Source organism: Suricata suricatta, chromosome 5 (genome assembly GCF_006229205.1).
Source record: "Suricata suricatta isolate VVHF042 chromosome 5, meerkat_22Aug2017_6uvM2_HiC, whole genome shotgun sequence".
NCBI lineage: Eukaryota > Metazoa > Chordata > Mammalia > Carnivora > Herpestidae > Suricata > Suricata suricatta.
In genome coordinates, this window is record NC_043704.1 from 140,089,525 (window position 1) to 140,111,445 (window position 21,921).

The 21,921-nt window shown below is 37.8% G+C and overlaps 1 protein-coding gene across 1 annotated transcript in view; it reads right to left on the reverse strand.

The window, feature by feature from the left end:
- Positions 1 to 21,921, reverse strand: part of SLC4A7 (solute carrier family 4 member 7) — a 104,559-nt gene that overhangs the window by 20,319 nt on the left and 62,319 nt on the right. The window contains exons 9-17 of the mRNA XM_029940370.1: positions 20,278 to 20,365; positions 18,438 to 18,584; positions 14,702 to 14,808; positions 12,380 to 12,554; positions 8,728 to 8,861; positions 7,356 to 7,601; positions 5,028 to 5,133; positions 2,833 to 2,994; positions 2,329 to 2,442 (exon numbers count right to left, since the gene is read on the reverse strand). Of these exons, the coding sequence (XP_029796230.1) occupies positions 2,329 to 2,442; positions 2,833 to 2,994; positions 5,028 to 5,133; positions 7,356 to 7,601; positions 8,728 to 8,861; positions 12,380 to 12,554; positions 14,702 to 14,808; positions 18,438 to 18,584; positions 20,278 to 20,365 (1,279 nt within the window). The remainder of the gene's footprint in view (positions 1 to 2,328; positions 2,443 to 2,832; positions 2,995 to 5,027; positions 5,134 to 7,355; positions 7,602 to 8,727; positions 8,862 to 12,379; positions 12,555 to 14,701; positions 14,809 to 18,437; positions 18,585 to 20,277; positions 20,366 to 21,921) is intronic.

A 21,921-nucleotide genomic window follows, 5' to 3' on the forward strand; every position in this document is an offset into this window, starting at 1 on the left:
AGAGACCCAACTCTACCCTACTAAGCTTAAGTACCACGTGTCCCACATTTATGAACAAGCGACGGGCTGTTGTTCTAAAGGCTTACTGTTTGGGGGAAACTGGTTATAGTAAGTGAAGTAGAATGTCATTTGAACAGGCTCCTAACCTACTTCAAATAAAGTGAGGTCCATCTGCTGTCTAGATCAACTTCTAAACTAAACTGCTTTGAAGATCCTGCAGACCAGGGATCTCAGCAGGGTCACTACTAAGTTGGAGCTGGAGCCTCAGGACATACTTTTCCAAAGTATCTACTGACAAAACCTGACACTTACACACTTCAGTGCTGTAACATAAAGTCTGTTTCATAACAAAAAAATTTAAAAGATCCTAAGAGGGGCGCCTGGGTGGCTCAGTCAGTTAAGCGTCCGACTTCGGCTCAGGTCAAAATCTCAGTTTGTGGGTTCGAGCCCTGCATCAGGCTCTGTGCTGACAGGTAGCTCTGAGCCTTGAGCCTGCTTCAGATTCTGTGTCTCCCCCTCTTTCTGACCTTTCGCTGCTAGCACTATCTCCCTCTTTCTCTCTTTCTCTCTCAAAAATAAAAATAAAAACATCAAAAAAGATTTAATAAATAAATAAATAAATAAATAAATAAATAGAAGATCCTAAGAGAATTCCATTTTCTTGGACAGCACGGGATATACTGAAATCTAAGAATATTTTCATTACGTAAACTTCACTTTCAGCCTGTTTTTTCTTCCTTAAAACATCTGTTGACACATAGAGGAGGAAATTTAATATTTTCAAATTCAGGTATTCCAATTTTCCCATACTGATACACATTAAACTGCTAACATTCAATGCTATACATGAATAAAAATATTTTACCTAAACAATGCACAATTCTTAAGTGTTCCATAATTTATTTCCCCAATGCATCTTATGCCCCTTGAAATCAGTTTGCTACTGAAAAGCTAGATCAATAGATGAATAACAATAATATATTTAGGACTGAAAATAAGGAACTGGGCCCAAGCTTATGGGAAATTACATCAATATTCCAAACCAATATTAATCTACAGTTTCATTTATTTCTAAGACCTGGTAAAAATGAGTTTCATATAGTCATCTCTTAATCTTTAGTGGTTCAATAACTATGCTTTAAAACAAAGGTATCCAAATTTTATTATATACTTTCAACACCAAAATTAAAAAAATGGAATTTGACTAAAATTGAGTATATCCAAGGGCTCTTTATGCATTTATGTATGTTACTCATGGTTTTCCATAGTAAAATTCACATAGTATTGTAAAGCTAAATTTTTATTTTTAAATAAAAATATAAGGAGACCTTCTATATAATTTTAGTGGATTTTTCCACTCATGCACTCCTCTTTTGGAGACTAGTTTTCAAAATAATTCTTCCCCCCAGTGAAAGAAAAAACAGACTAAAATTATATTCATTGTATTCCTTATTTCTAATCCTCTTTAAACCTTCTGTCTTTAAAAGAAGTCATATAATTTGCTGTAAATATAAACATAACTAGAGACACAAATGCTCGACTCTAAGAAAATCCCATTTTGGTCTATTATGTAAACGTAACTACAGTCTACTGATGAAAGCAGAGAGTTCCCGGATGGCCAGCTAAGTATCCTTTTCCTGGTGGAAGATTACAGTTGATTCTCTCCTAATTTTGCTGGAAAATGATACATGGAGTATTCCATTTCATGATCAGATACACCGCCCTTCTAGAAATTTAACTAGAATCTCTTTGTGACACTTTTCAATTCAAGGGAGTCACTTCCTTATAAAGGAGTGAGGACTGTTTCTTCTGTCTGGAAAACACATTATGAAATCCAGCTAAGACTGCAGGGTCAAATGTTTTAAATGACTCCCAACTACTTGCCATTAATATCTTCATTCACTTTCCCTGATGGGACTAACTTTGATACCTTCTTGCTTATTTCCTAAGTAGTTTCACTTGTCTCTTCTCATTTTGTCATTTTTTATGTATGAGAGAAATATATATGTAGATTCCCATAAAGTGTCTCATTTTACGGGGTGCCTGGGTGGCTCAGTTGGTTAAGTATCTGACTTCAGCTCAGGTCATGACCTCACGGTTCATGGGTTCGAGCCCCACGGTTCATGGGTTCGAGCCCCACACCCCACTGTGTTAACAGCTCAGAGCCTGAAGCCTGCTTTGAATTCTGTGTCTCCCTCTGTCTCTGCCTCCCCTGCTCACACTCTGTCCCTTTCTCTCTCTCTCTCTCTCTCAAAAATAAACATTAAAAAATTTTTTTAATAGCTTGGCATTCCCATGTAACAAATAACCAAATGTTTTAATCCTTACCTCAAATTTTTCAGGAACCTGAAGTTTAGGAGACGGAACTCCTACAAGGTAGTCAATTGCAACCATTATTACTATTGTGAGAAATACAGCAAAGTCACTGATTGTCGATCGCACCTATGTTAAAAGGATCAAGTTAAAATAAACACAGAAAAACTGTGTGTCCTTTCTAAATAATTCATCTTTCACATTAAAAATATGCCACTAGAAAGCGTGAATAAGGTTTTTAATTAGTGAAAATGTTTCAATGAAATACATTTATTTCTAATGTTTTCAAAAAGATAGAAGATACATTTCACAACTAACCTACCATCTCTCATGGTTCCATTATCTTCCTAGTATTAGTTCAGACATGTGATATATGATTTTCACTATAAATAATTTCTTTACAACTATTTGACACCAAGTATTAACCTCAAACAATTTATTACAGTTTTGAAATAAACCAAGGAATCAGAAACCAAAAACATGAATATTACCAGAACTCCAAAATCACATCTCAATTACCTTGGTAGGGAAATACCGCTTGGTCTTAAATTGCTTGAGGAATGAAGACAGAAAAAATGTTGTGAAAAATAAGATGACACTCCAAAAGAGCACATCTGGAATATAAGGTCCATGGTGACCACAAGCTGATCCTACAAACATACCGTGAAAGGTTTTACATTCCTGGGGAGTGATAAGGGGGAGGAAAAAAAAAGAAAAAGGAGAGAATAAGATTCTCAGAGATCTAATAAGTTACTAATGAACTCTATTGACTCTAAAATGCTAGTGATTGAAGGCACTTAGGAAAAAAAAACACTGCCAAGTCAACTTTAACACATTATCAACTGTAAGACGTGCCCTGAGTTCAGAGATGGCTACAGTTTGAAAAATATGTGCATCTTAAGTCACTGAATGGAAATAGAGTGTTTTGCCAAGTTACATCATTCAATCCTTTCTTTTAAATCCATATACTCTGTAGTGAAAGCTTCAGAGTGAATAGTAATTCCTGACTACCTTGTATGCATTCGTGATGGCCCACAATTTTACTATCCTTACTTCTAAACCAGTCACTTAAAACAAGAGTGCTAAGATCAAACCAGGAATAAAAACTCGTTGGCGTTTCTGACTTCACTTGAGACCATGGGATTAAAGCAGGGGACGGGGAGCAGTAAAGTGACCATTCAAAGAGTATTTCCATTAAGAGTAAAAAATCAGTAACATAATCAATTAATACTGCATAATATATGCAATAATAGAAATCTTTTTCCTTTTGGGGAAAAAAATAACTCAAAGGCAACCGGAGATTAAAAAGGACACATGCCTCTAATGTCCCTTTTCTCTTATATTCTAATGAGACTTGTTTTGACAATACAACTCAGGCTTCCCCAAGACAAAAATAGCCACAGGTTCCATTATTTCAATTTCTATGTGCTGAAATTTGTAGAGCTACAAATTTACAATGTGGATCGCAAAAATGAAAGCTAAAAGTACAAAAAGGAAAAAAATGGGCTTCTTGAATATCAAGAAGACACACCGAAAAGACCTGTATCTGTACTATCAAGACCTCCTATTCATCGTGGAATGATGATGATGTCTAAGGAATAACTTTCATTTGAGCACCTCTATGAACTCTACCTCTTTCGTAGCAAAAAATGACTTTTTCAATGTAAAACAGTCAAGCATGAATCTAAGTTGATCCCTGATATATAATGCAGTATATATAATCAGCAGTGTCCCACAGACCTTACTATAGAGACAGAAATGTTCTAGGTCTCCACTGGTCACACGAGGTGACTGAGCATTTGACATGTAGCTAGTGCAACTGAGAAGTGAACCTTTATCAGCTGTATTTAGCTTCAATTTAAATATATACATGTGGCCAATGGCTACTATACTGGACCACAGAGACATAAGTTTTCAAAGAGATAAAATTTCAGATGATACCCATCCAATACTATAGTTAGGAGCTATCTTTGGTGAGAAAAAAAAGACCTATAATTGTTTATAGGATATAAAATTGCTTATATGATATAAAAGGCACAAGAAAAGCTCACGGGATCTTGGTTTTAATTGATATTGCCACAGTCACTTTATGACTTAACCTCAGATCCCAATCTGGGAAGTGCCCAAAACAGATATTCTAGGGCTAGGACAACATACCCCAACAGAATACAATATGTCATAGTATTCAGTACACTGTAGGTGCTCGTTACATGTTTTCTGTCCTTCTTCCTTCCTTAGGTGCTTAAGTTATATTAGTCTCACCAAGTTAAACATGGTTCTGTTTGACACTGAGGACATGAGTAAGCACTCCTGATCTTCTAAATAAGCACTCAGGGAGCAGAAGAACTCTTACAGACCAAGCAGGACAAGACATGGGCAGTTCTGAACTGTCAGCACTCCAGAATGTGCCAACACAGTCCCAGCAAACACTTCCTGTGAATTTGTCAATCTACGTGGAATTAGAAACCAGAAGTATGTTCACATCTTTTTAATAATTACACCTTGGAAGTCATATTTAACCCATTTTCATCCCCCTTTACTAGCTTCATTCTTTGCCGCCTACTGCGTGATCCATAAAAATGTGGTAACTCCTATCTGGTCAGCACAACACTGTGAAGACACACAGTCACTGCTGGTCAAGAAGAAAATGTGGGTCTTGTTCAGAAAACATTAAAGAACAGGGTTAAAAATCCTGTATCTCAGAATGTACTCACAGAAACAGTGAGATTCCCCCAGGAGATATCATGTACTGTTAAATTCTTTTCCTTCCACACCTTGAGGGTTTCATTGCTCGGGTTGGAAGGTTCAACGCATACGCATCTGAGAAACGAGAACAGGGTAACATGTTAAGGATCCTCCATTTCATATTTAGATTGTATTAAACCAATCGCACAATGTGGTAGCTTTTAGTTTAACTTTTTTCCCATGTTGCGATGCATGGAGACTAAAACGTGAAAACACCTCAGAAACAATGGAACGAACAAGGTTTGGCTTCTTTACGTAAAAGATAACTGATACAAATATCAATATAATGATATTGTAAAGAATATCTCAATGAAACTTGTTAGATACATTCCTTAGGGCGGGGGGGTGCTATTTTCTTCAAAAATCTGACAAGATACCACCATGTTTAGCAAGGTCACCACTCCCCACTAAATCTTACCTGCTCAGCCCCCACGGGAGCAGCTCTGCCTCCGCGTCTACACGTACGTAGCATGGAGACTCCCTATACAGAGATGCTCCTATCACCGCTTTGTGCTCTGACAAGCCCTGCCTACCCAGGCTCATCCTTTATGGATCTTAAGTTTCATCCTTAAGGAACAAAGTGAAATACAATTTTTCATCAGGACAGGACTAGGAAAGTCCTAAGGAGATTGAAGGGTTCAATTAATACACCCAGAACTATCTCACCTAAAGAAAAAGCAAGAAACACACACACAAGCAAAGAAATCTCTCACTGTGGATTTAAAAAATAAAAAGAAGAAACACAAAGGAATATTCCCAATTAGATTATGAGCTGTTTAAGAACAGGCAAGAGGCTGGGCTTTGGATTCGTTCCCGCTCTAGCGTTTACCAGCTATCTGAGGCAAGGCCAGGTTTAACCTCTGGGAGGCTGTTTCTTCATATACAAAAGGGGCTATCGGATAGGAATAATGAAGTCACACATGGTATGAACGTCAGAGTGTCAGCTGAGCAAATGACGCTCCCGTGTAATTACTCAGTTAGCCAGAAGGAAATACTGCTCAGATTGGACGGCACCCGTTATAAAAGCCGTGTTTCATAAAGGTCAAAGGAGCGGGTAATAGAGAGAAAACCAAAAATAACACTTAAAAAATTAACTGGTTTAAAAGCAAAGAAGACAGCACAAAACAGATCTGGCATCAAAGTGTCACACTGAGGGGCGCCTGGCTGGCTCCGTGAGGTGAAGCGTCTGACTTCGGCTCAGGTCATGATCATGATCTCACAGTCTGTGAGTCTGAGCCCCAGGTCGGGCTCTGTGCTGACAGCTCAGAGCCTGGAACCTGCTTCGGATTCTGTGTCTCCCTCTCTCTCTGCCCCTACCTCCCCCACTCTCAAAATTAAATATTAGCAAAAAAAATTTTTTAAGTATCACACTGATCTCAAATAAGTCAATGTCTCATAGAAATGTTCATATCCCTTCCTATTCTGTCCATCAAAGTTGAAAGCATGCAAGGAAGGCAAGGGGAAGAGAAGGAAGAGAGGGTTGGAGGGAAGGGGGAGAGTACAGAGATCTGGGCTTAGGTAAATAGGAGGGAACCTGGACCTTGTTTCTTGGTAACCACTTTCTCCTTGCAAGCCAATCAAATGCAGGATCACATTTACACTAAATGCTATATGCTAAAGACAGCAAATATAGGCTTCTACCCAGATATGTTTAATTTTAATAACCTATTAGACTTTTAATTGATATCTGTCAACCTTTTTTAACTACCATAATTACTTTTCATATCCTATTTTATTCTAGAGTCTTAAAAGATGTTTGATTCATGTTTTTCTTATCACAAATAGTCACCAAATAGCATATGAGAGTGTACTGAAATTTAACCTTAAAAATAACTTCAAATAAAAATTATCAGACTCCAAAAATGTTAATGAAAACGCTAAACATGAGGAATATAAAAATCTCTGCACCCTACATTGAGCACTTAGTTAAAGAATACACGGTCTAACACAACATCTAACATCACTGCTTCATTCAAATACACAGCAGTTAGTTGTCAAACACTTGCATTGAAATTGGCTGATCCAATTCAAACAGAAGACCAAAATTACACACATCTGAGAAAGTTGTTTGTTTCGGGAAATAAAAATGACTGAATTTGTTCAACTGTATTTATGTTCCTACTGAGTGTGTTGGTAAAGTCTCATCTGTCACAAACAAGTCAACCACCACATGGCTAGTTGGGGAGTTAAAGTAGCTAGGTATACAGTCAGCATCACACGCAAAAAAAGGAATTCTTTTAGGCTCAGACATTGCTGCAAAAATACATTTTAATATTTGGGAAAAGAGAAACACTTACGAGTAGCTGGTCAGTTGGTCTAAATTGTTGTGCATATTAAATGCATATATTTCTCCTAAGTGAAAGAGCTTCTCCAAAGCCTCGTAGATGAATATGATGCAAATAAGAGCTGCAAAAGCCTCCTCTGTAAATCGGGTAATATAGCACACAAGGCTGCTCGCATCTGTTGCAACCAAAACAATGCACAAGAAAGAAGTCCACAGACCAATACTGGTTCTTAAAGACAGATAGGAAAGCTGATAATCTCTGTTTAGGGAAAAAATGTGGACACGATCAACACACACACAGCAGTGTACATCTGTAATTAAGATTTTCATAACAAGCAATAAGAAGAGTCTACAAACATAAGCTTTCTAAAAGGAGCAAATTACAGAACATCAGTGACTACAGAAAGCTCTCTGTATATTTCTGCTGCAACTGAAGATAACAGAATGGTAACAGTTTACTTATATAAAAGATTTACAGTGAAAATCTGCGAGGCATTAGTATTTCAAAAACAGAGACATCACTTTAGAAATCAGTTCTGACGAGTAGACGACTGATGTGCAATCTACTGAGCAACTAGATGGGCCTCTCTGAAGACCCGGAAGCTCTGTTCACCATGGTAACCACACCCCCGCCCCCTCCATGGCCTTCACTAATTTCTCCTCCTCCTCCTCCTCTCCACCAGTATCACCACAGAAAGTGACTTTGTTTTTAAAATTCAATTTCAAATAAGAAATTACTTGAAGACCACCGAGTTCAGAATACTTCAGGTCACTGCAGTCTCTCTTACTCTATGTAGCTAGTGTGCCAGATTGGAATCAGAACAAGATGAGTTAGATGAATCAGGTACTTTAACAGGATTAAGTTGTTTCCGGTTAAAAATACTCAACTGCATTTATCTCACAAAAGGGACAGCACTGGCCATGTCCAGCTACCGTGCCCTGAACAGATTCCCACATGTGAATGCTGCCAGTGGAAGCTGACCTCTCACTCCAATGTTCTTCAGCTAAACAGGCCTGACCTGCAAAGTTGGCCAGAGCCTCCAAGATCCACCTCTATTTAAAATTCCTTTAAAAGACCAACATACCAACTAATCAACAATTAGATTAACTCCTTCTTGCTGGGTTGATCTTGGCTGGCACAAAGGATTCTTATTGTGCAAGTGATTTGTTGCCCAGGACTCAAATCTGCTGATGTGATATGCAAGGTGACTGGGGTAGGAATGGTAGTAGGGGCCAGAGTAGGGTCAACCACACAGCACCCCAAAATACGGAAAATATATATGCTGTCTTTTTCAGCTGCCAAATACATAATGCACTTTGAACTAAAGTTCATCAACAACATGATTATACACATATGTAAGCACATGTGATAAGTAAATACGTACCTGCAGAACTTAAATAAAATTTTTTCAAACACTAAAACTGGGCCTGTGCTCCCCAATATTGTTAGAGGTTGCCCAGCAAACAACGAATAGGCAATCCCAGTTAATGATGCTCCAAAAAGAGACTCTATTGCACTCTGTTTAAGGAAAGAAGAAATGAATAGAAGTAATACATCATAAACATATCTCTAACCTACCGAAATACATAAGACATCTGGAAAATAAAAACACAAATCAAGTCATTAAACACAAAGCAGACACAACGTTTGACTCTTAAATTTCTATTTTAAATATGGACAATTACAAATTCAGTGTAAATACATAGGGAAAACTGCTTTGTTTTCATATGAAAAGTGAGCTTTTGCAATCCACCTTTCTTCAGAACTCAGTATTGTGGGAGGCAGGGAGAGAGGAGTAAAAGGAAGAGAAATCTAGATTTTCACTCTATCTATAGGTATCTTATTTCTTAAGTTTGTGGGGGAATACAAATACATTTGTTATTCTGGATATTTTTTATGTCTGAAATCATTCATTTAAAAAAGTAGGAAATCTTAAATACTCAACATGGTGTGCTACAAAAAAAAAAGACTCCTTCAAACAGATAAGTCAGATATTAACAAGTGATCCTATCATTCTCAAAATGATTTCTAGAGAGCAATTTCCCACGTTTCAAAGAAATTACTCTTATATGATAGGCTTAACCAAAAGATACCAAAAATAAAATGCTTTTAACATAAAATAGATGGCAGATCTTTTAAAAACTCAGAGCAACCATTGAATGAAGACATATCTGACTACTAAAGCTTGGTAAAAAAAGATAAAATAAGAAAATCAGAGACTCAAGAAAGTGTAAATCAAAGCGAGCACATAAATTCTGAACCTCCACAAGTAAGTTAATTAGATGATAAAGGATACAGGCTATGCCACTAGACAAAGGGGAGGGATCGGAAAGAAGAGAACAGTTCACCCTTCACAAACATCAAAGTCAACTGGAATGTGCTAGTAAGAAAGGGAAGACCCATCATCATTGGGAAAGGCAGGGAAAAGCAGCATGTGAGGGGCACCCCTCCTGGACGTGGGAGGCAGCACAGCAGCGGAAGAGAGCAGGGCTTCAGAACCAGCCTGGACCGGAAGACCCTGTTACTACTACTACTAGACAGATGCTAAGCCACTGGCCTTATCTCAACCTTGTTGAGCCCAACCCTTCTCATTGTTCAATAGAAGTGATGAGTGCAGGGAGAACTCAATCAGACAGTGTTTGCGAAGACACCTAGCAAGCCCACCAGCTGACAAACAGCGTGTTTAATACAGGACAGTGATTCTCATCCGTAGGAATAACAGCATCTTCCAAAATCAAAATCACATAACAACAGTATGCTGTAAGAGTATCATTCAACTATTAGTATAAAAATAGGACCAAACCCACATACATCTGCCAAAACAAACGGTCCATATTAACTGCTAGGCCATTATAAAATACTCGATTCAATTAGAATATGCGTATTTAGGAACGGATTTAAGCGGAGCTCAAGGCAAAGGAAAAAAAAGTCTAAATGGTATTGAGAGATAGAAAGCAAAAAACTGAGAAGAGAAGCAAGGAGATGGCAAATAAAGAAGTGCTACCGGGGGACAAACAGGCACAGGATACGTTTCCCTCCCCAATGTGGTGGTGAAGAGCCAGGACCCGTCCCAGGAAGCCCTTCCTTTCACCACTCCATACCCAATCCTCTCCCAAGCCCTTTACTGCCACATTCACTAGTTCCTTCACCCAGATCCAGTCTGAACCTCATCTGTAAATGGTTTTTATGTTCACTCCCATCTCTCTCTCCCTACAGAAACCACAGCCCGACCCACCACATGCCTTCCCCTGGCCACTTTCAGAAGTCTCCATCCCACCCGTCAGAAGCCCTACCCATTAGAAGTCATCCCCATTCACCTCTCACTGTGCGGCAGAGACCACTCCGTGCTAATCTTCCTTCTGTCTCAGGGCCTCTTTTTTAGTTTTTGCAAACTTCCATCATCCTGACCCCGATTCCAAGTTCTGGCGGTGCCTGTGTCTAGTCTGCTGGGCCATTTTCCTCCGCAGTCTCATTCCTCTTCTGGTCCACACAAATCTAACTCCCTACGTGTCCCCTCTCCCCTCACTATGAATCATCTCCCCTGGCACCCTCACCCAGCCCCAGCCTTTATTCTGCCTCCTCTCCACTGCACAAAGCCCTTGAAGACACACGCATCGTCTCCACATCATGTTCCTCTAGAACACTCCGGGTAATACGCTGGCACCTCGGCCTGCTACAGCTCCTCCCTGATCTCACTCACATGTGCCACAGCACGCCACCACAGAGTCCCTACGTGCGTCCTATTGTATCTTTTTCTCTCAGGTTAGGATCCTGGAGGACAGAAGTCACAAGCTCATCTTACTCCCGCCTACGGCCCCCCAAAGCCCACAGCACGAGCACACGCGCACGGCACAGGAAAGAGCAGGAAAAGGAGGGCAGACAGGGCAGGGCAGCCCAGAAGCAAAGCGGCATTATTTCCGTGATGATAACAGATAAGGCAATTTCCAGGGGGACCAGCAGAGTTACGGGTACATTTTGCGACAGCACATGAAAGCAACTTACTAAAAACAGATTTCCTTGGTACAGTGATTGCAGAATAAGGTAAAAGACTAAATAACCGAAAGTGAACTGAGTTCAAAGGAAATTTTAGTTGTCAAGTTTGTCTCATGTTCAGATCATGAAATAGTTTATCTGAATAAGGATCAATTAGTTAACTTCTGGCAATTTTTTTTTCACCTTTTATCTGTAAAAAATGAATTTCCACCTAAAAGTAAATATAATTAAATAAAATACACTCAAGAATTACAAATCATCTCATTTAAATTCCATTAAAATGTACATAAACAAAAGTCTTTCAACATTTTACAAAGCACTGGATACTCTGTTTTCATACCTCCCACAGCCCCTAACACAGCAGTACCAAGAACAAAAAGTCATAAAAGCTTTCATTTTAGTCATATTGAAATATGGATGTTGTTTTCAGTTACACTTTCCAATTAAAACATTGGCTACTTTTACACAAATTTAGTAACAGCAAAATAAACAACACTAAAAATCCACCATTTTCCTACAACCTCCAAAGTCTACTCGTCTAGTGTGGGCCTCCCACCCGGGGCTGATGAGTTAACATTAATCACGGGACTCTAACTAATCCTATAATGCCTTACAGGATGTGGAGCAGCCCAACTGATTCAATTCCCCGACCCAGGACCCGCCCAGAATCAGTTCCGTTTGTCTCCCACCCCAACCCTCCCCCACACCCCACCACAAGGACAATACAAGCCTTTTACTCGACTTATAAAACCATTCATCCAGCAAGCCAGGATCAACTTGTTTTTGTTTTTTCTTTTTCTTGTTTTCTTTCTTTTTCTTTTTTCCTTTTTTTTTTTTTTTACCTCAACTGTGCATCTTCCTCTGCTCAAATGGCTTCCCCGTGTTTTCCATAGCAATTACCTTTGGGGGAAGTCTGCTTTGGGGCAGGTTAATGATGCTGTGGGTAGACTCTTCAAATAAAAGTGTGAGTAGAGAGACAAATGCACACAGACACTTGCCTCGGATGAGCTAAGAGCCTGGCCGCTACCAATCTTTGTACTCACTATTCTGCCTTCTGTAGCTTCTCCAAGCAGCCCTCCAAAAGTGATTACAGGAGACATACAGGCACAGTATAGGAAAAGAATCGAGGCCAGGCACTGTAGACTTAATGCATCCTTGAAGTCACTCAAGAAAAAAGGTGCTTTCCTTTTGATGTCAAGTATCAAACCACCAAAAAGCCTAAATAGGTGAGATGAAACTCGTCAAACTGTACACTAGAGGATTCTAGCTAGTTCAAACTAAATCTATGGGCTACATCAAACTGCTGGTGCCTAGTGATTTGTCAACAAAAATTAATATCCTACTTAAATCATGATATAAATTATAGAAGTCACACTCATTTAATCTCATCCACTGACAGAGGAAAGGCAGATCTCATTACGTTAAAGACACATAAACATCTGTATTTTATGGACTATATACTGAGAAGACTGCAGGCAAATGATTTTATATGAGTAAATGTAATTTCAGACACAAATGTACAAGAAAGTATACAATAAAAATAAATAAAACCTAACAGTCCATTCATGAAACTATGCATAAGCAATTCTATCAATTAGTATCTACATTATAAACCTTAAAGGCAAGTGCCAGAAACACCAGGAAGGCAATCATAATATAAACCTTAAGTCCTCAAATACCCTTTAATATGTATACAGTGCTTAGACTCACTCAGTAGTGAACTGAATAACTTTAATTACTTTTAAAATTACTACTTCAATCACATAAACATTTCTGGTCCAGGAAAAAAAGCCTAAAAATTAATTCAAATGTATTCAAATGTAATTTACTGGATATATACTCAAGTTCATGTGCATGTGAATAAATTTAAGGTTTAAATTAGTACATTTAAGATGTATATTCGTGCATCAAAGACTTAGCACTTCAGTGTGTGTGTGTGTGTGTGTGTGTGTGTATCAAACTTTTGAACATATCTGACTCGAGAGCACTCTACTAAAATACAAATGCTCTCTGAGGGGCAGGGACATTTTCTTGTTTGCTGCCATTATCACCAGTGTCCAGAACACTGCCCAGGACATAGTAGGTGCTCAGCAAATAGTAACAAATCAATAATTCCAAAAGGTTTTGTGACTCATAAAACGTATACTGTGCAGAGTGTGCACCAAAAAAATTAATCTTATGCTTTAAAATGCTTCCGATGTTTCAAGGTTTACCATTCTACCTTTTTAAAAGTTAATATTGCAATAAATACTAAACACACATGGACAAGTGACAGAAGTTACTCTATTAATAATGTGAAAGCAAGGGAAATCAACTTGCAATAAAAAAGGTGTCAACGATCATCTAAAAAACTAAACTACATCATCAAATCAACAACTGATTAACAGCTTCTATGGGGCTGTCATGTGACTATGAGGTCAGTGGGGGCCTGACTTGGCATTTCTCAGTGACTAACCCTATCTCAGTCTGAAGTCCAAGGTAGTAATATAGCAACTGCTATGATTAGACCACCACCTTATTCTCTATGAAACATGCAGAGACTATTAGGCAATGAATAAATTGTTTAAGCTTTTCTAAATTTTATATTCGGTATGCCAGTTGTTATTTTTCTCCCATATAGCATTCTTTAAGCATGTCATCAATACTTCTAATAACGTGGCTGTATCAAATATCCTGATTTTTTTTAAACAAATATTTAAGATTCAAAATCTCAGTTTCATAGTGACCACCAGTGGACAACAGTATCAATATCCACATGCTTTTTTCTACAGTATGGAAATACCGTAACATTTCTCTAGTCTACAAAATATCTTAAGACATTGTTTGCACCTAGCAATATTTCTATTTTTTATTCCCAAAATTAACATCTTCAACAGTTTTTCTAACTAGGTTTCTAGGGATCATTACCATGATTTAATTATGCTTCCCTAATTTTACACTAAATGCCATGATACAATGCTCATTTAAGAGTTTTAAATCTATGTGCACACACAAAAAATATTGGTTATAATTCCTCTCTGTTTGTGTAATTGTGTAACTTTATATGAAGAATTTTAATAGCATTCCACATCTTCTTCAAGGGACTTCCACAGGGGTAATGAAAATTACCTGATATTCTATGTAACTGCTCAATATTCTTATCATACAGGCCATAATACTTTCATTTTAAATTCAACCCTGATATAAAGAATCCAAGTATATGCTAGTAAAATTATTTTTAAATAGGTTTCCTTAACAAAATACACTTCTACAATAATGCGCCTTTTAAATATGTAAAAAAAAACCCCACTGTATAAGATAAACTTCCATCAAATCACCCCCTAGTCCTCAAACGACACCCCCACTGGACCAGTGCGTGTACCCACCGTCCAGTCCTTTGTAGCTCAGGCCCAGCATGGTGCGCGGCCTCGTGCAGGGTCTCACCAGAGCTGGGCGCAGATCCGTTGGGGAACACAGGAATCTTTCTCTTTTCCTGAATTTCACAAAAAACACATTTTCAGAATTCTGTTTTCAAAAAGTTAAGATGGCACCTTTGAATTAGAGGGAACAGGAGATCTTCTAGTGACTGTATTAGCTAATCAACGCCCCTGGAAATAATGATTCCTAATATAAACGTCCACTTGAAATAAACGGCACGTTAGAACAGTTATCTCATATTTGTCTCTATCACTATCTTAACTTTATGATTGATGGACTTTTTCTATTTTGTATTCTAAATCACATATACTATATAAAACAGTCATTACACACCATCTCAAATTATTACTCAGCAATAGTAACATAAATTTCCAATAAAGCATCCCTCCAACCAGAATATTTAAAATATTGCTCATACTAATGAGAAATACACTTTGTTAATAAAAAAGTAAATGCCAATTTTTTATACTACAATACTTCCCTAAAGATATAAGCAGCACAAGAGTTGTCTCTTAAAGACATAAAAATCAATTTCCCATTACATTTTATTACTAATTCAATATTCTCATGATAAAGGATCCCCCCACTCCCTTCACTTGATGATCAAGGAGCTAACTTTTAATCTGTTACCTCCAGAGGTCAGCGGTCAATGGGCCTAAAAGCACTGGGGTGTGACATGGCGACTAACAGAGAAGGAAAGCAGGGTGGTGGAAGGGTGTCCACCCAAGAGTTCTCCTTGGTCAAAAACTCTGGGTGAACTACAAATTTACACTACTTGGCTTATATGTTCAGTATCAGAGAGTAAGTAGCAAGAGCTATCATCACAGGATTACCATTTGAAAATGTCAAAATTAAAACTAAATTCATCTTAGCTCAAAGGGAAAAGAGAATACAAAATTACAGAACTCCTAAAAAACAAAAGTAACGAAAAAAAACACTACATAACACAATCTATGGGACAGAGCAGAAGCATTATTCAAGAAAATTGAGCATTTATATTAAGAAAACCAAAAGGAAAAAAATACATGAATTAAACATCTAGCTCAGAAAATGTGAAAACAAGATTCCTTCCTGAAGTGAAAGTAATGAAATGAAACTGCTAAAAGCAGAAACGGAGTTAAAAAACAAAACACTTGTTTAAAATAAGCTGTAAAAGCTGCTCTATTGGAAAAATAGAAAAAACCATCAGCTAATGCACTGTAAAAGATATGACAAGGAGACAGCTTCAGACTGAAGGAAATTTTGTACACACACACACCACCCTTTGCAAATAAATCAAAAACCTTAAAGAAATGGGTAATACAGGAACACATAAATTCCCAAAACCGACACCAGAAAAACAGGATATAGGATATTTTCTAGGAAAATATAATATGACCCCAGGAAACAGAGAAAGCTTACACAAACCAATCACTGCGGAAGAAATAAGCAAGTTACAAAAACCCACCATAAAACAAAATACTCAGGCTCAGATAATTTTCCAAAGGAATTCTTCCAAACTTCTAGAACCAAATTACCCCAAGCCATTTAAAGTTTTAAAAACACAGGGAAGGTTTACAGATATGAAATAAACAGAAGAAAGATATCAAGGCCAGAAGACTGCACAAAAAAACTACAGACCAATCTACTTCTAGTGATGCAAACAACTTAAAGCATTAGATGTAGATGACCAGCACTCTGAAGCCAAATTTGGGTTCATCCTATCAACGCAAGAGTGTTTTCAAATTAAAGAATCTAGTAATATATCACAGTATACCACAGTATACTGATCAGTATAATTACACAGTAATTGATCAGTAAAATTCATACAACCATCTCCAGGGATGCTACAAAGTCATTTGAAAAAATTTAACATCCACTTATATGAAAATTTTCCATGAAATAGACATTAGGATACTTTCTTAGCATGATAAAATGTGTATTTTGGCCTCAATGTCAGTGGCTTAATGAGAGAAACATTAGGGATGCTGACTACAGTTGGGACCAAGTTAAGAAATGCCCATTTAAAGTCAATTGCCACTTAATATTACTAGAGATTTCAGTCAATATGATTAGACAACAGAAAATACAGTAGAGCTGTAGGAAGGAGAAAAGAGATCAAAATATCTTACTGCAGATGATATGGCTGAGAAACTATTATATCCAACAAAAGAATTAAGAAAGGGAGGAGAATAAAAAAGAAATATTCAGTAACAAAGAGCCTTCCTATAGAAAAGTAACAAAGTGATGATATAACAGAAAACCTCACTTACAAAAAAGACCATAAAGATAAAATACTCAGTATATGCCCACTAAGTATGTAAAGTATAGATAAAGAGAATCTTATGGCATTCCTTAAGGACACAAAAACTAACTTGAAATAGGAAAATAAGGAGGGGGGAACATACCATGTTCCTGAATGATTCAATGTTAAAAGATGTCATCTCTCCCTCAGTTCATTTACAAATTTAACTACCATCACAGTTTCTTAAAAATCAGGTTTTACTTCTGGAAACTAAAAGCTCATTTTAAAGCTTACGTAGAAAAATAAATATGCAAAGACAGCCAAGAAAATTCAGGAAAGCAACAGTAACAGAGGAGTCAAGAATGAATCTAGACTGACTGGACACTAAAATATGCCAAAAAGCTTCAGATGTTCAAGTACGGAATTGGTCCATGAACAGAGAGACCAATGGAAAAGAAATTCCGAAAGGACTTGAATGCAAAGGGAAATTTAAAAAATGATAAGGCAGCAACACCAAGCAAGGAGAATAACGCTTAACTTTTTAATAAATTGGGACACACTGGTAGCAATTTAGATAAACAAAGCTAGATGCATATTCCACATAACACACCCCGATAAACTCCAAAGGATGAACAAATGATTTAGAAAAGGTGTGGTTTTTGTACGTGTCGGGGGCGGGGGAGGCTTGCAGTGAACAAAAGATACCCAGGAATATTCAATTTCACCAATTACATACATGTAAATTAAAACCACTTTCAACTCCCTGACACAGTAGGGCAAAGATCCTAAAGTCTGACAACACATGTTAGCGAGGCTGTAGGGAAGAGGTGTTCATCGCTGTGGGCGTCCAAAATGGCGCAACCCAGTAAGAAGCGGTTCTGGTAATACCTACTAGAATTATTAAAGAGGTCCCATGCGAGCCAACAATCCTGTATCTGGGAATCAAGACCAAAGATACACCTGCACAAGACTAAAGTGGCACATAAATATTGTGATGTGGTTCAGAAAAGCAAAAGACAACCTGAGCCCAGGAACAGTATAAACTATAGTATACCCAGAAATGAAAGGTAACAAAGCTGTGAGAAAAATAAGAAATATTTGTGATATCTCATGACCTGCAGCTCCAGGATTTATGGTTCTCTTTAAAACAAAGCAAGGCGCAGAACAGGACATGCAGTATGTTAGCCACTGGTAAGAAAGAGGAGGAAACAGGGCTATGCTCGCATCTCCTTGTATGGAATACAAACCAGGAGGACAATGGTGCTCCCGGAAGGTGGGCACAGGGGTAAGAAGAAGGTGGACACAGGGATAAGAAGGTAAACGGGATATGGCAGGGACAGAGCTTCTCTGAGTGTATCTGTTTATACAGTTTTCATTTGTGAATCATAAAAATGTATAGAACCTATCCAAAAATAGTTTAACTAGGAAAAAGCAACGCCCAGGGTTGTGTGGATTCTTACCTGAGACGGAACGCTTTTTGGTGGCTCTATGCGTATGGAAGGGTCCCACTCTCCCGGAGGTAGGACAGTCACTTGATCTAAAAATTCATCAATTCCAGATAAGAGGTCGTTTCTGTCTTTTGCTTTATAGGCTACATCATGAAAAATCTACAGGGGAAAAAAAAAACTGAGTGAAAGGATTTTAAAGCTGAAAGTAATTCTGCTCTAGGCGTGACAAATAAGTCTACAGTACAGGTAATTACCTAAACTCTCATCCCAGGCAGGCCTCCATTCTACCCTGGACAACAACCATAAAAAGTCACCTACTAACTGCATTATCAGATGAATTAGTAACAATCGGCCAACAAAAGAAAACAGTGGTGCATTAAGACAGAACAACTTTTTTATAAAAAAAAAAAAAAGCACTCTGGATGGGAAATGCTTACTAGTCACTATAGAATGAAATAATACTGTGGCATGTCGTTTCAATTTCTAGGACATTTTAATGTCATTTATCCTAAGAGATAAGCATGGATTTGCAAAATATTTTACTTAAAAAATGCACGTATTTGATCACTTATATTTACTGTCTGCCTACCAATTTCTAGGCACAATTTCAAGCACTGGACATAGACAAGGCAAAGTCCTTGCATTCAGGACCCTTCTTTTCTAGGAGGAGAGACAGGGAAACAAATAATTACATAACTGGAGGTAATAATAAATACTCTGATAAAAATAAAGCAGGGTTAAGGAAGGGAAGTTGATTGAGAAGAAAAGGGGCACGAGGAAGGTCTGAGAGGAGAAAGGAACGCTGTAGGAGAAATCTGAATGAAATGAGATAAAAACCACACAAAGGTGGGATGGGGGAATGGAAGGGTGCTTGGGCAAAGGGACGAGCAACTGCATTTGTCCAGAGGCAGAAATGAGCATAAAACATCAGGACTAATACGAAGCTAATGTGGCCAGAAAATAATGGGGGAGGATAAAAGGTTTAGGAAATATGCAGAGGCTTGATCAGGGAAACCCTATGAAGTCAGTGGTCAAGAGTTTAAATGTAAACATACAGATACAGCAAGATACATCTGGATAACAATGATACATTGAAGTATGCATTTTATTAGCATAGAGGAAAATACTGTAAGACAAAGAGCCATAAAATCCCCTTTCATTGCCAAAGAGAAAAAGGTGAGAGGGCCAAGGCAGAGAAATGGCAGTGGAGATAGAAAGGAGATGGCAGATTAAAGGTAAAACACACTGAAAGGTAAATCAGTAGAATCTGGTGACTACGTGGTTGAGACAGGACAGAGAAAGGAAGTCAGGTTCAGATATGTAGAAATTTCAGATGCCTTAAAGACACAAGGCAGACATGTCTAACACCTGATCACAAAAGGTCTGCTCCCAAAGAAAAACAAAAGCCCTGGTCAATGTAGGCCAAGCTCAATGAAGGGGTCCAAAAATGGAAGAGAGAAATTACACAGGAAAAAAAGCAGCTAGCGGGGGAAAGACAAAGTCCTGATCAAAACCCAAATAAATGATATCATGAAATCCAGGATGGAGAAAATTTCAAGAAGGTAGGCAATAATTCCAAATGTGGAGGGGCTGGGGGAAAAAGTATCCACTGATCTTGACAGAAAGGTCTTGAAGATCTTCCCAAAGGTAAACGGTTGAAGAATGAAGAAGGGAATACAGACAGCAAGGACAATTTTTAAGCCGCCATGAACAAAAAGAGAACTGTAATTGAATATACATTATATGCTTTATATTCAGTGTCCGCTTCAAAAGGATTTGAAATTCCACTTCAAAGAGGTTTTATATTATATGCTGCATAATCAGCGCCCACCTCATAGGGTATGTTAATTACCTCATCTGTCATGAGAGTGGCTATCGATCTTCCAATTTCATGGTACTGTGGTGCCTTCCCTGCTGGACCCAATAACAGAAACAGAAACCTAAAGAAACATTAAATTACACAGACTTAAATATAAACAATATACAAACCTAAATCGAGACCATCATAAAGAAACTGTTTCCATGTAAACACGGAAACAACCTTCAGACCTGCTTTCCATCCTCCCACACGAATCACCGAAAAAAGAAAAATGACAACGCTACTCACAGTAAAGCAGACCTCAAAACTAAGCAAGGCTCTCGTAATTAACTTTCTACCACCTTCCATGCCCCATCCTCCTTACAGTAAAAGAGTGATTAAAGAATTGAGTGGTTTACATGAAAAGGTCCCATTTTCTTTACCCTTTTGGATTTGAGTAAATGATCTGATCTAATCTGTGCTGAAAAAAAGGTAAATTAGTAAGTAAATAAGGGAAACACCAATATCATTAAATACTTACAAGTGAGGTTTGCCTAATAAAAAATTTCAGTGTAGACAAAGAAACAGTCACAACCCCTCAAACTATGGTCTGGATATAGACTCTAATATGGTAAATAAGGGACTATGGAAGGAAAAAGAATTTTTATGTTACAACTCCACTAATACAACACCAAACCTCATGTTATTTTATTTATGTATATAAAGTGACTAAATAAAAAGCATTTCACTGCCTACTATATCCTCATGAATACCACAGTAAAATATCAATATTCACACTTGCCCAAATAGAAAGCAATCATCTTGCTTTATGAGAATTTAAATGTGAATCTATGGAATTATTTTTTCTCACTTACCGTTACACTGCACCACTAATAGGAGCTCAGGAAAGCATACTAAAAATAGGCATGAGTATTCCAATCAAAGTGCAATTAATTCTTCATATTTAATATTATAAAAACAGTTTTTTTAATATTTTTAAAATTATTCTTGTTTACAGTTAGGTTTAGAACCAAATCAGCTAACTAACAAACTGGTTATCCTCTGTGACACAACTTGCTAATTCTTACGGATATTACCCCACTTATTTTTTTACTTATGTATATTGAACAGAACATTTTGGTCATGTCAGAACAAAGCATTTTGCTTAGTTCAGAGGCTTTTCATTACATTTAATCAACCCTACGAAGGAATCATATCCCCATCCTATAAATGAAGCTTAAAGAACTTAAGTCAGACTTGACCTTCCCAGAGAAAGTGGCACGGCAAGGATTCAACTCCGTTCGGACTCCACGGCACATAATGCACCTGTGTGAAATGATGAGCCGTGCCTTTTAAACCAACTCCTAAAACACCGAACTTCTTATAAAAATATAAATGCTAAGTATTATTTTTTAAATGCTTACTTGTTTTGAGAAAGAGAGCAGGGCAGGGGCACAGAGAGGACCCCAAGCAGGCTCCACACTGTCAGCACGGAGCCCCACATAGGCCTCGATCTTACGACTTGAGCTGCCAGCTGAGCCACCCAGGCGCCCCCAGCTAAGTATTTTCAAAGTCTGTGTGTGTGTGTGTGTGTGTGTGTGTGTGTGTGTAATTCCAGAAAGAAAGAGAACTCTTTGATGCCCTGCTAGTCAAAGCATACAGTGCAATGAAAATATTAATTAAAACAAGTTTTTACCC